General features: G+C 52.7%; 1 protein-coding gene across 1 annotated transcript in view; it reads left to right on the forward strand.

The window, feature by feature from the left end:
• Nucleotides 1-15,331, forward strand: part of LOC143692686 (uncharacterized) — a 513,344-nt gene extending 498,013 nt beyond the window's left edge. The window contains exons 9-10 of the mRNA XM_077172930.1: nt 14,456-15,051; nt 15,284-15,331. Of these exons, the coding sequence (XP_077029045.1) occupies nt 14,456-15,051; nt 15,284-15,331 (644 nt within the window). The remainder of the gene's footprint in view (nt 1-14,455; nt 15,052-15,283) is intronic.
• The last annotated feature ends 1,496 nt before the right edge of the window (nt 15,332-16,827 follow it).

Here is a 16,827-nt window from a genome sequence, read left to right on the forward strand (position 1 = left end):
ACAGCACTCGAGTTGCTGCCCAGACAGTGCTGAGCACAGAGGAAGAATCCCTGCCCTGCTCCTGCTGGCCGCACCATTCCTGATCCAGGCCAGGAGCCATTGGCCTTCTTGGCCACCTGGGCACACTGCTGCCTCATGTCCAGCCTGCTGTCCATCAGTCCCTGCAGGTCCCTTTCTGCCTGGCTGCTCTCCAGCCACTCTGTCCCCAGCCTGTAGTGCTGCAGGGGTTGTTGTGGCAAAAGTGCAGGGCCTGGCACATGGACTTGTTAAACCTCACCTTGTTGGATTTGGGCCCTGGATCCAGCCTGACCAGGGCCCTGTGCAGAGCCCTCCTACCCTCCAGCAGATCCACACTCACACCCAGCTTGGTGTCATCTGCTAATTTGCTGATGATGATGGACTCAATCCCCTCATGCAGATTATCAGTGCAGATATTGAAATCCACGCTGGCTGGCTCTGATCCCTGGGCCATCCTGTGGGTGCCCTTTGATGGCACTCAAGGTGATCTGTTCCATAACCTTGCTGGGCACCCAGGTCAGGCTGACAGGCCTGGAGTTCCCCAGCTCCTCCTTCCAGCCCTTCCTGGGCATGGGCTCACCCTGGCACCTCCAGTGCTCTGGGCCTTCCCTGCTGAGCCAGGACTGATGGTAAATGATGGAGAGCAGCTTGGAGAGCTCATCCACAGCTCCCTCATCCCTCTGGGATGGATCCCATCTGATCCCATAGACCTGTGAGCATCTGAGTGGCTCAGCAGGTCAGCAACTGCTTCCTCCTGGATTCCAGGGGGCTGTTCTGCTCCCTGTGCCCATCTACCAGCTCAGGAGAACACTTGTCCTGAGGACAACCTGTCCTAATATTTAAAATTGAGACAAACAAGGTGTTAAACTGTTCAGACGTTTCTTTAGTTAGTCTATTATCCACTGCATCCAATAAAAAGTAGAGGTTCTCTTTATCTGGTGTTTTGCTACTAATTTATTTATAGAAACATTTCCTATTATTTCTCACACAAGTGGCCAGATTAAGCTCTAATTGGGCTTTCACCTCTTTCCTCTTCTTTTTGCATAACCTAACAACATCCTTAAACACTTCCTGAGTTGCCTGTTTCTCTTTTCAAAATGATGCATCTTCTTTTTTCCCTTAAATTCCCACAAAATCTCCATGTGGAGCCAGGCCAGTCCTTTTCCTCACCAGCTCATCTTTTACCACACTGGGACAGGCAGCTCCTTCCCCCTTAAGATTCCTTTCTTGAAATGTGTCCATCCTTCCTAGACCCCTTTGATTTTAAGGGCTCTTTCTCTTTAAAAAATCAGTATCTGATTCGGTACTCCCCAAATCAGCATCCTAAACAGGCCAAAGTCTGCCCTTCCTAATTCCAGTGTAGTTTTGTTGCTGCCCCTCCTTCTTTCACAGAACATTGAAAACTTGATTATTTCATGGTCACTGTGCCCCAGGCAGCCTCTGAGCCCCACATCTGCCCCCAGCCCTTCTCTGTCTGTGAACAGCAGCAGACAGAGCTTTCCTTGGCAGTGGGAGTGTTACCAAAAATTCAGTGAAAGAGTAATAAAGCCTCTTATTTGGCCTTATCATAAAGCAGAGCACTAGGGCTCAGGAGCTCAGTCCCTGGCTAGGGACCGGGTGCCCGAAGCTGGCTCGCTCATGCCAAGGCCGCAGGGCTACCATCTAGCAAGCATGGTGATTATCAGCTCTATAGTGATTGCAAGCTCTCAGGATTTCAGCTCTGCTTGCTAGGTAGTGGTGCCCTGGGCTTGAGGCTGCAGCAGACGGAGAGAGAGGAGAAGGAGAAGGCGCAGGCTGTTCCACGGAGATGGCTTTATTTGGGGAGGTCCGTGAAGGGTCTCTGCTCTTCTTCTTTCTCCCCTAATGGGGTACAGTACGCTTCTTTTATAGGGTTGGAAAGGATCCAAGCTTGACCAATGGGTAAGGGGTTAACATGACATTGCCTTATAGGGTTACAGAGGTAGGTTAGGGGGTGGAGGACAGAAAAACAGGAATTTTCTTTTGCTGTTTCAGCATTCCTATTGTTCATATCCTCCATGGTGCTTTTCCTAAATCTATGGGGTTTACTACAAAAGAGAAAACTCTTTTTAGCCCCAATGTAGCATTAAGAAGCAGCATTCTTTATTCTGCTGGATGCACGGGGGAGAGCTCCTCCCAAAGCTGTGCATGCTGAGTACAGGAAAGTTTCTGTTTATTTTCTGTATTTTGCTCACATATTCATTGATTGTCTTGGACTAAACATACATATGATAATAATTCCCCAAAATCATTGACATATTTCCCCTCCCCTTTACCTATGTATTCTTCTGCCCTGGGGGTCTCTCTGGTGGTCCCTGGTGGTTGTGGACCCCAATGTTCCAGTGGGCCTGGCTGAGCTGGCAGAACCCTGAGGCTGCTGAACTTCCAGTTCCCCTTCTCACACAATGGGCCTTGTGTGGTTTCCATAGGACTGGGGATGTGGAGAACAAGCTCCAGGTGTCAGCTCACCTGGTGGAGACAATTGATCATCTGGTAACATGAGGTCACAGAGTGGGCTATGACATCACAGAGTGGGTAATGTGAGATCATAGAGAAGCTATGACATCATAGGCCATATCTGTGACGCCACACGGCAGAATTCTGACATCATAGAGCAGATGATGACATCAGAGATTTGGCTGTGACATCAGAGACCAGCTGTGTGACATTAGAGAATGGGCTGTGAGCTCACAGAGCAGGCTGTGACATCCCAGAGGGGCTGTGTGACATCCCAGAGGGGCTGTGTGACATCCCAGAGGGGCTGTGTGCCATCCCAGCAGGGCTGTGTCAGGTCACTGGGTTGGTCACTCGGCCCCAGCTCCCCCTCACAGTTTCTCCCAACAAGTCCAATGCTGTCCATGCCCAGCAGGGTCCCTGTCCCCTGGGATCCCCCCGGCCCACCTGGAGCCACAGCCTCCACCAAAGGATGTTCCACAGGATCCACCCCAGAGCCTGACATGGGGACAAGGGGCCTGGGCTGTGTGACCAGGACATCAAGGACGGGGATTATCCAGGTCACTGTGGCCTGGGTTGGGTTGCCCAGGGCAGGAAAGATGTCTGGCAGCTGCAGCAGGGTCTGGGAAGGGCCTCCAAGGTGGGGCTGGAGCCCCTGGGCTGTGAGCAGAGGCTGAGGGAGCTGGGCTTGTCCAGTCCAGAGCAGGGAAGGCTGAGGGGCTCCTCATCCCAGCCTGGCAGTGCCAGCGAGGAGGGGATGGAGAACACAGAGCCAGGCTCTTCACCGGGGGCCTGGTGGGAGACAAAAGCCAATGGGTGGAAGGGGAAAGAGGGGAGATCAGCCAGGACAGGAGGAGATGAACTGAGTCAGGCTGGTTTCAGCATTTCCTCAACACCAAGAGCAGCCTGACCTCCCTTCTCCATCCACCACTGACAGCTTTGCAAATCAGGAATTGTTGGAGCTGTTTTGCCCCAACTCCAGGATGAGCATCCTGATACAAGAAGTTGATTGTGTTTATATCTATCACAGAACCATGCTTGTCTAAAATTACTTTTAGGATGGAAATCCCTTGTGGATGGTGGACTCACTGCTGGGATGTTGTACATAGCTCAGGGAAGAGCGTGATTGTTATTAAATTCCTGTTCAACCATGGTCTGTTGGCCATGAAGAGAAACTTTCTGTGCCCCTGAGTCTCACCAGTTCCCGACCCCCAAAGGACACAAACCTGATGAGTTGTGGTTCCCACTCCAGTGGTGGCACTTGCACCTCCCTCCATCCCCAGAGCAGAGCTCCCTTGTCCCAGAGAGTGCCTGGCAATGCAGGGATGAAGGAAACAGGACAGGCTGTGGGGATCAGGAGCAGGGCACAGCCAGGGAGAAGAATGACTTTGGCATTTGATGGAGCTGTGCCTCCCCTTGGCTTTGTTGGCTGACAAGAAATGAACATCCCTCTGTGCCTCGGGCAGCTCCTTCTCCAAGGAAAGCAGGTGGGAGTTGGAGCCAAGGAGCTGAAAGCTGCAGGTGCAGCCTGGGCTGGAGGGAGCTCAGATTTGCACAAGGCTGCTCTGAGTGCCAGGGCTTGGATGGGGGAAATGGTGGGATGGGGGTAGGGACAGAGTCTGATTGATTTTCATATCTATTTAACTGCTTGAGGAGTTACTTGGATTCAGTGACAATTGGAGATTGCACATTTCAATGTATTAACAGGAAAAAAAAACCCTAAACAGCACCTAAAAAAATCTTTTCTTACTGTTGTTGTAAATAAAATACATTCACTTTGAATACACTACTGAAATCTGTCAAATTAACCACAGAAGATTTGGAAACTTAAATCAAATGATTCCCAGAGGCTTGGCTTGTTCAGGTGTTCTGAATGTTAATGAGCCCAGGGACACTGAATTCCTGCACTGAAGAGCTGAAGGCTGAACAAGCCTCTGGAGCAGTGAAATTCAGCAGCAGCCTCCAAGTTGCTGAGGATGTCAGCAGCCCCCAGTGAGGCCATCCCTGCCCAGAGACCGTGGGGGAATGGGCAGACAAGGAGAGCGTCCCTGGGGCTGGGGCAGCACAACTCAGAGGCACCAGCGGCTCCAGCTGGGCAATGGAGTGTGGAATGTGGCTGGGAAAGCCCTGCCTGGGCTGGGCCAAGCAGGACACACAAGCCCTGACCCCCATTCCCCAAACAATTCTCTCAAGGAGACATTTAAAATAATTGCAATTGTCTACTCTGAGTTGTATGTACTGGAGAAATACCAACAAGAGATTCTCAGGAGCTGAAAACAACCAAACAGCCTTTACTGGCAACTTTAGAAAATCAGAGAAACTTTGGCAAAAGGTTTATTACAACATTCAATCAACACAAAACACTTCTCAAAGCATTAATTTGTGCCATTCAACTTCAAAAATTCTAGGCCTGTTCAATTTTAAGTTGCTCAAAATTTTACAACAAGTGGGAATAGGAAAGATACAGGGAATCACACACACGGCTACCAACTCCTGGATTCCAGCAGAGTTCAGATGGAAATTCCAAGAGGATTCAGGGTCAGGATGTGTGCTTGCCTTGTGGTCAGCCTTCAATACCCCTTGGTCTCCCTGGGCCCTTCCCCCAGGTGGGGCTTGGGCTCATTTGGTCCCTCAGGAGCTGGACTGGGGCTGCAGAGGTGGCTGTGGAGCATTGCCTGTGCTGTGCCAGGGCCTGGCAGCCACTGCTGGGCTGGGATAGAGGCTCTGGGGGGATTGGGGTTCCAGGGCAGGGCAGGGCTGGGCTTCCAGGGCAGGGCAAGGCTGGACCTGCCCCTTCCTTCCCCACACACGAAATGTTTGGAGCCAACAATCTCCTCCAGTCTCTCACAACAGGCAATGTTGGAGGTGAAATCCCAATTCTGGCCATGTGCACCTGGCCAAGAAGGACAGTTCTTTTTCAGAGGAAGGAAAGCACAGAGCTCCAGTGCTTGGAAGGAAGGTGAGAGCCTCACTAGGCCAAGGCCATCCAGACTTGTCAGAAATGACATATTTTGTCTGGGTCCTATCTTTGGATGTAGGTAATTTTGGAGATGGAAGCCCAATCTCAGCCATGGGCATCTGGAGAAGCAGGACAGTTCTTTCCCATGGGAAGCAAAGCTCAGAGCCTTTCCCAGTGTTTTGGGGACAGATGGGAGGTGACCCTTTTAAAACCAATGCAAGACAGACTTGTCCTGGCAATATTCCTCTGGGAACAATCTCTGAATACAAGAAAATTTGGAGGTGAAATCCCAATTCTGGCCCTGGGTACCTGGTGGAGAAGCAGAGTTCTTTTCCATTGGGAAGGAAAGCACAGAGCCCCAGTGTTTCAATAGCAGATGAGAAGAGACCCTCAACATTCCAGGGTCATTTGGACCAGTCAGGCAGTCAACGGGAGGCCAGACCAGCCAGACCTGTTCCGTGTTCCCTTGCTTTTATGAGGTCCTGCAGTATCACCATGGTCCCCTTGGTTCCATGGGGCCCCGTACTGTCCCAGTGGTGCTTTGATTCCATGGGGTCCAGCAGTGTCACAATGGACCCTTGGTTCCAGAAGGCTCTGCAGTGTCACAATGGTCTCCGTGGTCCACAGGCCCCACAATGTCACGGGACTCCTCTGTTCCATGAGCCCTGCAGTGTCACAATGACCTTTGGACCCTGGGGTTTTGCAGTGTCACAATGGTCTCCTTTGGCTCCACAGTGCCACAGTGGACCACTGATGACATCAGGCCCTGCAATATCACCCTGGAGCTTTGGTTCCATGCAGCCCTGCAGTGTCACAAAGGCCTCTTGGTTTCACCAGGCCCCCAGTGTCACAATGGCCTCACTTGTTCCATGAGGCCTCAGAGTGTCACAATGCTTTGCCTATTCCATTCGCCGACATAGCACCACAATGGTCTCCATGATTCCATGAGTCCCCTCAGTGTCACAATGGTCTCCTTGGTGCCATGAGGCTGTGACGTGTCTTAATGGACTCCCCATGTTTCCATGATGCCTTGCAATGTCACAGTGGACCCTTGGCACCATTGTGAGACCATGGGGTCTCGCAGTGTCACAATGGCCCCTTGGTTCCATGACACCCCAAAGTGTCACAATGGTCTCCACAGTTCCATGAGGCCCCACAGTGTCACAATGGACCCTTGGTCTCACAGGGCCCCACAGTGTCACAATGCTCCCTTGGTTCCATGGGCCCTGTGCTGCTGCATTCCCCCCTCCTCTTCTCAGGCCGCCCTGCCAGATGAGAAATGCTCCTTGGGGCTCGGCCTTGGCCAACAGCCCCTGGGCTCAGCTCCTCTGCAGCTCATCACAAACACTGTCTGCTCCAGGCACTGCTGCTGCCCAACCAGCTCCTGCTTTCTGGAGGAGCAGCCCTGGGAACTGCTTTTGTTCCCTCAGTGGCACAACATCCCTGTTCTCACCCTGCCAAAGAAAGCTGTTGGTGCCAAGTGTGGCCAGGATGAACCATTGCTGGGACTGAAGCCCCTCTCTTGGGGCCCTGCAAACAGCGCTCCAAAAGGAGCCCTTGGAGCTCTCCTGGGCCAGCGACTCCCTCTGAGTGGGGCCTCTCCCAGCCGGGAACTCTCCCGTTTGCTGCACTCGGGGATCCCCAACAACGATGGAGCCTGGACCGATCCCCCCACTCCTCCAGGCTCAACCCTTCACCCGCTGGGGAGATGCCAAAGGATCCACAGGGAGCATTTCCTGCCCTGAGGGGAATTTCTCCCAGGTGCCTTGCACTGACTCTTTGTGTCTGTGTGCACACAGGAGTGCCTGTGCTGGGGAAATGTGGCAGAAATGCTGCTCTCTGAGGGGTTTGAGTGCCCTGGACAGCTGAGTCAGTCAGGCCTGTAGGTAAGGTTAAATCACAAGGTCTAAGTAAAGTTAAATGCTGCTAAGAGTTGTTCTTTTCCTAAGGTATTAAGTTTAATTTACTTTATTAGGTAAGTTGAATATTAAATGCTATTCCTCTGTTAAATTGCTAAGTCATATATTTTAAGTTAGGTTAAATACTGTTAAGCTCTGTTGTTTTGTAAAATTGTGAAATTGAAGGTATCAGTTAAGGCTTGGGTGTAAGTTAAGTCCTGTTAGGTTTAAGCTGCATTAAGCTTTTGGGCGATATTCCTTTTATCCTTGCCGTCACTGTGCTTTTGTAACACACACACACAGGGACAGTTCTCAGCTCATTTCTGGTTTGATTGCCTGGATTCTGTTTGGTTTTGTTGTTGCTTCGTTTCCTTGGTGTGCCTCAAGTGTCCAGTCAGGAGCAGAGTGACTCTTGCCAAGCAAGTTTGTGCTGCTGTCCCTTAATATTCAATCTGGTTTTTGCTGCTCCCTTGCTGGGGATTTTTTCAGCGCTCTCAAGGCCTCGTTGGTACCAGGGTGAAGGAGCCCTGGCCCAGGCTCTGGCCCTGGGGGACACGGGGACGCTGCCAGGGGGTCCCTGTCCCCCTGTGCCACCCCCAGGGCCCCGGCCCCCGTCCCCGTGTCAGGCTCTGGGGTCGATCTCGTGGAACATCCTCTGGGGGAGGCTGCGGCGCCGGGGGCGGGGGGACCCGGGGGGGACAGGGGACCCCGCTGTGCACGAGCAGGGTTGGACTGCTCTGGGGGGAGCTGTGAGGGGGCCGGGGCAGAGTGACCTCCCCAGTGACCTCACACAGCCCCTGTGATGTCACACAGCCTCCTGTGATGTCACACAGTCCCGTGATGTCACACAGCATGTTGTGATGTCACACAGCTGCTCTGTGATATCACAGAAGACTCTGATGTCAAAAAGTCACTCTGTGATGCCAGAGTCTTTTCTGTGATGTCACAGCCTGCTCTATGATATTACACAGCCACCCAGGGATGTCACAACCACTCTCTGATGCCACAGAGACACCCTCTATGATGGCAAGATCTGCCCTATGGCCACATACCCTACTCTATGATGTCACAGACAGCTCTGTGATGTCATAAAACCCACTCCATGATGTCACACTGGCACTCTATAATGTCACAGCACACACGTTCACATCACAGCCTGCTCTGTGATTCATACAGCCATGCCATGATGTCACAGACTACTCTGTGATGTCACACAGTCCCCTCTATGATGCTGTAGCTGCTCAATGACCTCACAGAACAAACTCTGTGATGTCATAGCCCAATCTGTGACCTCACACAGCTCACTCTGTGCTGTCACACAGCCCCTTGCTGACATCACAGCTGCTCTGTGCCTCCATGACACAGCCACAGAGGAGCTGCTGTGACACAGCCCCCTCTGGGACATGCCACAGCCCCTGCCAGTGCTGAGCCCCTGGGAGCTCTGTCTGTGCCCTGCTGGTGTCCCTGAGGGGCCCTGGCAGTGCCCCAGGCCTGCTGGGCTGTGCACAGGAGCTGCTCCTGGCCAGAGCTGTCTCTCTGCAGCTCTGCTGCCCTTGCCAGGAGCTGCCTCTGGGCCAGGAGCCCGGCCCAGCTCAGCAGCACAGACACAGCACAAGGACTTTAATGACCCTCTGGGGCTTTGGTGCTCTTTGTGTCTGCCATGGCCAAAGTGCTGCCCAAGTTGGCTCTGGCAGGGCTCTCTTGCAGCTGCTGCCCATTCCTGTGCCCTGTGCAGCCCAGGCTGTCCTACGGTGTCCCTGCCCTGCGCCTCTGTCCCTGCAGGCTGTGGGCATCCCCCGGCTGCCCCACCTGGCTGGCCCCTTCCTTTGCTGACAGCTCTGCCTCCTGCCTGCCTCTGCCTGCCCACACAAAGCCTGGGGCTGCTCCAGGCTCCTGCGGGGGGATGTGCTGCACCACAGCTCTGCCCTGGAAGGGAAATTCCTTTCTCCTGGTGTCCACTCTGGGCCTCCCCAGCTGCCCTTGGTGCTATTACGTCTTCTTTAGGCTCATTCCCACTAGGAAGAAAAGCTCCAGCCTCACTGAAACCACCCTTCCATCCCTCCCAGGCTATTCCTGTTCTGTCCTCGGTCTCCACCACACTGACCCCAGAGCCCTCAGCCTCTCCCTGCTGGTTTTGTGATGAGACCTCCAAACCCCATCTTGGGAGATTTTTGGGTCCTCTCCAAGGTCTGTGAAAATGGGAAAATAGTGATCAAAGTGATTTTCTCCCAAATCTTGCCATGACAGAACAAGGGTCAATATCTCTAAACTGAACGAGGGTGGATTTACATTTGTTAGAAGAGGAAATATTTTACAGTTATGACAGTGGCACAAAACTGCAAGAGTTATTCCAGAGAAGTGGATTCCCCATCCCAGGAATTGTCCAAGAGCAGGAGCTGTGTGCAACCTGACCCAGTGAAACCCCCTGCCCTCCCCAGTGACAGAATTCCTGTAGCGTGGGTTCTCTGCTGTGCTGGGTGCCCTCACAACGCTTCTGGCCAGAATGTCTGCTGAGGGCAGCCAGGCTGCTGCAGGGGCAGTGCCCTCACAGCCATCACCATGGCAGCCCTGTCCCCTGGGCCTGGCTCTGCCCTTTCCTCTGCCCCTGCCTTGGCTCTGCTGGCATGAAGAGTTTTGTCATTGATATCTTGTCCCCAAGGTGCTGGGGCCAATGGCTTCCCAGTCAGGCTCCTGGAGCAGAAGTGGCTTTTCAGAGGCCAGCCAAGAATGAGCCCTGAGACAGCAGCTCTGCAGTGGTGGCCACCAGGCCGGGCTGCCAAGGGAGGCTTCTGGCCATGGCCTGCAAGCAGCTGCTGCTGCCAAGGTGCCTTTGGTGCCTCAGGCTCTCCCTGGCACAGCTCCCAGCACGGCACTCTGCCCTTGTGCCTGAGGCCTTCCCTGTGCTGGGGCTGGCCTGGGGCTTTTCCTGCAGCGGGACCTGCCCTGCTGATGGCACAGGAAAGGCAGTTCCTGCTGGAGCAGGAGGCTCTGCCTGCAATGGGCTCCAACAACTCCAGCAAGGCCCTGTTTGCAAAGCCCCCAGTGGGAAATGAAGAGGGGTTGGGGTCACGGTGCTTTTGGGGTGAATAATGCAGAATCCAGCCTGATTCCTCCATCCCAAAGTTCAACATCCTCAGAGGGAGCTGAAGCTGTGACAGCACTGGAAAATCCCCAGAGAAAGGAACAACCAAGTGACACCACTGAGAGCTTCTGCAGAGCTGCTGAGCTGGCCCAGCCTGGGCACACCTGACAGGGCAACACCTCAGACTAGAAAAGCCCCATCCCAAATTTTAAAGGCAGCATCCCCTGACATTTCCCTTCCTGGGGGGTGTGGAGATTCCTCCCTGCAGTTGGGACACCCCTCAAGGTCACTGCTCCAGGCTGAGCCAAAGGGATTTGCCCGTGGTCATTGGTCTGTGGGAGTGACATCAATCTCTCCTTAAAAACAGCTTCTTTTCCTTTAAAAAAATTGCTTTGAAATCCCTTCTGAGTGCTTTCTATAAATGAATATTATATAATATAATATGGTACAGCTCCTATACCATGGACTAAATATTTCTGATTAAGATAAGATAATTTTGTCTAATTGTTACCATAAGAGATAATAGAAATTTTTTATAAATATATATGCTTTTTCATCCTTAATCCTGTGGGACAAATGCTAAAGGTTAAATTTCACCTTGATAATTCTTTACCCATGAACTCTGTAAAAGTCTGAGGCTGGGATTGGAGCCAGCTGCTCCAAGGCTCCTCTCACAGAAGGAGATTACAAAGCCTGGAGGTCCTTGGGGGTATTTTTCTGTGGATATGAGAGTCTGGTCAGTGACAGAGAAAGCCATGCTGGGCTGGGAGATGGAGCAGGAGAGAGGGGGAAAGGGGCACTGACTTCATCCTCACCTGCCTGGGTGTCCCAGGGCATTGTGTCAGTTTGAAAAGACAGGTGTCTGCTAAGGAAGGCAGGAGACTCCCTTGAAATGGAAAATGTTAATCCCTTCACTTGGAATTATAATTTTCAAAACAAGAAGCTGTCAAGCAAAGTCTATGGAAATAGGAATGACAGTTCTTCAGAAGGAAAATTAAAAATACAAATGCAGTAGTACTAAAAACTACTTACAGAGTAAGAATATGACATGACACCCTGTGGGTCAGAGTGTTGGTAGCACTCCTGTTAAATGGTGGCTGCAGTGCTCCTGCAGTGACAGGTGTGGCTCTGTTGGAGCAGTGATCCTGTAGGTGGGTGGAGTTTTCCTCTGAAGGTCCAGTTGTGGCGTCCATTGGCCCGGTCTTCCTCTGGGATCCAGTGGAGCTGAAAGCTGCTCTTCTGGGAATCTTGTGGGAAAAGGCTGACTCTGTTGTTCACATTCTCAGATTATATCCAGGTAGGAATGCTTGGCTCCTCCCTCTGGGCAGAGCTTCTCACAATGGGATGTTGGAATTTTTATCAGTGACACTCAATGGCCCATTAACAGAAGATATCTCCCTGGAGGGAGGATTCATGTGGAAGAGATAAAGTAAACTGCTCAATTAACAGACGATAATTGCCCCAACTTTAACAGAGGGTAATTGAATACACACCCAGCTAAACCTGAGACACTGTTCCAGCCTTGGAAAGCAGGATTTGGTACCAGGATTCTTTAGGGAATGCAACCCTGATTGAAGGCAGAGATAGAATCTCCAGAGCCTGCAGCCAGAAATGGACAGTTGTGTGATACTCATTTCAACATCTTCTCTTTTGGAATTATTGACTAATGATTATTTGCTTTGCCTACCTAATATTTTTGTAATTTTTTGCAAATTTGCATTATCTAAATTACACTGTTCCTTAAGTTAAGTTGGTGTCTGTGTCTTTGGTGCGGGCCCTGCCCACTGGCGAAACAGGGCCCAATCCTGCCTAAGTGTTACCTGGGGAGACAAAACCCTGACTGCAAATGTGCCCCCTTCCTCCTTGTTCCCCACACTTCATGCACTGATCATGATGTCCTATGGTCTGGGCTATCCCTGGGGTCAGCTGGGATCTCCTGTCCTGGCTGTGTCCCCTCCCAAGCTCCCCCACACCCTCAGCCCCTCCCCAGCGTGGCCGAATGAGGGGCAGGACAGGCCTTGGCTCAGTGCGAGCTCAGCAAGAACAAAACCATCTCTGCGTGCTCAGCCCTGTGCTCAGCCCCCGGGCCCGGCATTTCCTCCACTGCCACCCCGGAGCCCCCTTTCCCACCCCTCTGCCCCACGGCCGCCGCAGCACCGGCTGACAATAGAAGCAATTCTGGGGCAATTCCAAGTTTCCTTGGTTCCTGCACAGCTCCAGCTCAGCTGCTGGCAGGTTACAATTAAAGAAAAGTGCAAATTCGGCCCAATACAGATATTATTAAAAGGAAGGGAAAGCTCTGTGTAGCTGTCACAAAGGTGACAGGGATGAAGAGAAAAATGATTCTCACATTTGGAAAAAACCCAAGCCTGGGAATTCAGTAGTTATTTGGGAATTTAGCTACTTGAGCTGGGCTTCTTGTGGGACTTTTAGCAGCCTTGTGTTCCTCACCATGTGGTGGATGAACCTTGTCAGTCTTGCTGGTATCATTTGCTCCATTTCCTCCAGTGATTTTAACAAACTTTTCAAGGAGGGACAACAAAGTATTTTCTTTACACTCCAGTCCCACAACAGCCATTTTCCTCATCAGTTCTCCCATAGGTCGCTCAGACGAAGCTGCATCCAAGTTTCCAAGAGTTCCTCCAGAGAGACCCACAACCTCCTCAGAGGAAGGAACCATGCTGTTGTCAAAGGCAACTGGGGTCAAAGAACAGTGCCCTGAACTCACTGTGCCAAAATAATTTTGCAATCTGGTTAAGAAAATATTAGAGAGATGCCATTTGCCCTGGAGCAGGGCAAGTGTGACATTGTCCCCTGTGTGTGTGTGGCCTTCCCAGGGTGGGGGTTTCACACCTGAGCCAGTTTGGGTAAGGGGGGTGGTGTTCACCCCCTGAGCAGGGATTCCCCCACTGTTTCAGGCTGCAATGTAAGATGGAACCAAATGCATGTTTTCAATGCCCATCTTCATCAACTGCTATAAACAGGTGGGGCAGTGTTCTTGATCTCTTCCATGACTCAGCCCTGATAACGCCCTCCAGGGGAGATATCTTCTGGGAATGGGCCATTGAGTGTCACTGCAGGACTGATAAAATTCCATCCTCCCATTGTGGGATGCTCCGCCCAGGGGGAGGATCCAAGCATTCCTACCTGCATATAAGCTGAGCCTTGCAACACCAGGAGCAGCTTGCCTACTGGATTCCCAGAGGACAAGAGCTCCAGAACCACCACTGGACCTCCAGAGGAAGACCAGACCCTTCTACAGGATCACTGCTTGGACAGAATCACATTCATCCCTCCAACAGGACTGCAGCCACCATTTAATGGGACTGCTGCCACCACCCTGACCAGCAGGGTGTCAGGTTATATCCTGACTCTGTCAGTTTAAGGCAGTGTTTCTGTAGCATTGCCTTGATCTTCATTTTCTTATTAAATTGTAATTCTGGCTTAGACTCTCCCCCAGGTTTGCCTTCTAACCAGAAAAAAAGACAATGTGTGCACCCTTTGTTTGGTTCCCAGAACAGGATTTCCCATTCCCAAACCTTGACTGGATGGAGGAGGAGGCTGCGAGAAACAGAAGGGAGCCATGGGACACCCAGGCAGGTGAGGAGGATGTCAGTGCCCCTTTCCCCCTCTCTCCTGCTCCATCTCCCAGCCCAGCACGGCCCCTGGCTGCAGGACAACCCTGCTGCCAACCCCGTCCTGCTGGGGATGCACTGGGGGGATCTCCTTCCCCTTCCCTGTGGCATGGAGACAAATCCCATCCTCTCCTTGTCCTTCCTCCCCCAGACAAGGAGCTGAGGATGGAGACCATGGAGGAAAAATCTCCATGGCAGACCCTTGTGGAAGTGGCAGTTTTGAGTGACTCCACAGTGCAGAATTCCAATGGGGAGGAAAATCCCCAGAAATCCCCCATGAGAATGGGCTCCAAACTCAGCCCAGTTTGCTCTGAGGAGGAAAGACCCACCCTGAGCCAGGAAGGTGGACAGAGCTTCAGCCAGAGCTCAGAGCTGATGGTCCAGGAGCAGCTTCATGATGGGGAGAAGCCCCACAAGTGCTTGGAGTGTGGGAAGAGCTTCAGCAAGAGTAACCACCTGATCCGCCACCAGATGATCCACACTGGGGAATGGCCCTACAAGTGTGGGGAGTGTGGGAAGGGCTTCAGCTGCAGCTCTGCCCTCATCATCCACCAACGCATCCACACTGGGGAGAGGCCCTACGAGTGTCCCCAGTGTCAGAAGAGGTTTAGGACCAGCTCCAATCTCTACAAGCACAAGCGAATTCACTCAGAGGAGAGGCCCTTCCTCTGCCCTGACTGTGGGAAGGGCTTCAAGCGCAACTCCCACCTCATCAGGCACCAGTGCATCCACACTGGGGAGAGGCCCTACGCGTGCCCCACATGTGGGAAGAGATTCCAGACCAGCTCCAATCTCTACCTGCATGAGCGCATTCACATGGATGAGAGGCCCTTCCGCTGCTCTGATTGTGGGAAGGACTTCAAGAAAAAATTCACCCTCATCAGGCACCAGCGCATCCATATTGGGGAGAGGCCCGATGAGTTCTCCACATCATGGGAAGAGCTCGTGCATGAGCTTTCACTTGATCAGACACCAATGGAGTCGCCAGTAAGGGAAGTTCTGCGAGTGCCCCAGCTGCAGGAACAGCTTCATGCGCCACTCCAGCTTCTTTCCCCATTGGGGGTCCCATGTTGGGAAGAGCCCTGGGGATCCATTTTCCCTGTGATCCACGGTAGGAAGACACCAGTCCCTTTTCCTGCCCCTGCCAATGACCTGATGTGGGATGGAAGAACATGCGGGTCTGGCTATGGCTGTGACATTACATTCACTCCCACCTCAGGTCATTGCCAGTGGCAGGAAAGAGACTCTCTCTCTCTCTCCCTCCTGACAAGACGGGTGCCCTTTCCAGGCAGGGGAAAATTGTAGCCGGGAAGAGACAGTCAGTTGTGTTGTAGTTTTCCCTTTTTCTTATCACTTGTGTTATCAGTATTGTTTCTGCTCCTTTTTGTTCCGTATCCCGTTGCTGTTCCCAATAAATTGTTCTTATCCCAGCCCAGGATCTTTGCCTTTTGTGCTTTCCATGGCAGGCGGGAGGGCAGCGAGGGCAGCGCGGTTTTAGCGGGAGCAGAAAATTGGGGAATCCCACTGCTGAAGCCCGGCCCGTGGAAACCGAGCATCCCAGCTGGTGCCAGCCCTGGTGGCCATGGCAGCAGCCTTGGGAGCGGGTCCCTGGCTGGGGCTGTGGGAACCTCTTCCCTCTGGTGCCCAGGGACAGGAGTGGAGGGACCGGCTGCAGCTGAGTCGGGGCAGGCTCAGCTTGGATGTCAGGAAAAGGTTTTTGGCCAGAGGCTGCTGGGGCCCTGGCCAGGCTCCCCAGGGAAGGGTCCCAGCTCCAGGGCTCTATGAGCTGCAGCAGCGTTTGGCCAGCGCTGCCAGGCCCAGGCTGGCATTGTTGGGGTGTCCTGTGCAGGGCCAGCAGTTGGACTGGAGGATCCTGATGGGTCCCTCCCAGCTCAGCCAATTCTGTGCTTCTGGGATCCCATCAGCCTGGGGATGGGGGCTGCCAATGGTTGCCATGGCAATGGGCTCTGGCTGCAGGCCTGAGCTGGTGTCCATGGCAACCACCCCTGGTATGGGGTCTCCATGGAGCTGCCAAAGGACAGAGCATAGCAACAGGGGTCTGTTGATGGTTTCCATGGAAACTGACCATAGCAACAGGGGGCTGGTGATGGTTGCCATGGAAACTGACCATAGCAACAGAGGTGATGGTGATGGTTGCCTGCTAAGTATCAGATTTGTCACAGGCCCTCAGAGGGGTTCCATAGGGACTTTCCAAGAGTCTCCAGGCTGTTCCAGAGCTGGAATGTCACAGGCAGAGACAGGGGCTCCATGCAGACTTCCCAGGGCTTTCTGGGGATGGTAAAGAGCCCTGTGGTCAGAGGCAGTCACAGCCATTCCATGGTGACATCCCAGGAGTCCCCAGGCTGCCAAAGAGCCGGGATGGCCCTGACACTCACATGGGTTCCTGTCATGAGCACAGTGGGAGCTTCAGGCAACATTTATTAGAAAAGCTCCTGTTGGGTCACGAGGTGCAGAAACGATCCCCAATGCTCCCCATAGATCCCCAAATGTCACTGTGTAATCAGTGTTCCATGGTTTCTTTCCAATGGAAAACAACCATCCTTATCCTCCAGGTGTCCATGTCTGAAATTGGGATTCCACCTCCAAAATTCTGTATATCCAAAGGTTACTCCCAGGCACAATCTGCCAGTACCATCAAGCCTGGGTGGCCTTGACCTCTGGTGACTGCCCCTGCAACACTGGGGCTGGGTCCTTCCCTTCCCATGGAGATCACTGGGACACTGTGGGGACCTCGTGGAACCA

The sequence above is a fragment of the Agelaius phoeniceus genome, assembly GCF_051311805.1.
Source record: "Agelaius phoeniceus isolate bAgePho1 chromosome W unlocalized genomic scaffold, bAgePho1.hap1 SUPER_W_unloc_2, whole genome shotgun sequence".
Taxonomy (NCBI): domain Eukaryota; kingdom Metazoa; phylum Chordata; class Aves; order Passeriformes; family Icteridae; genus Agelaius; species Agelaius phoeniceus.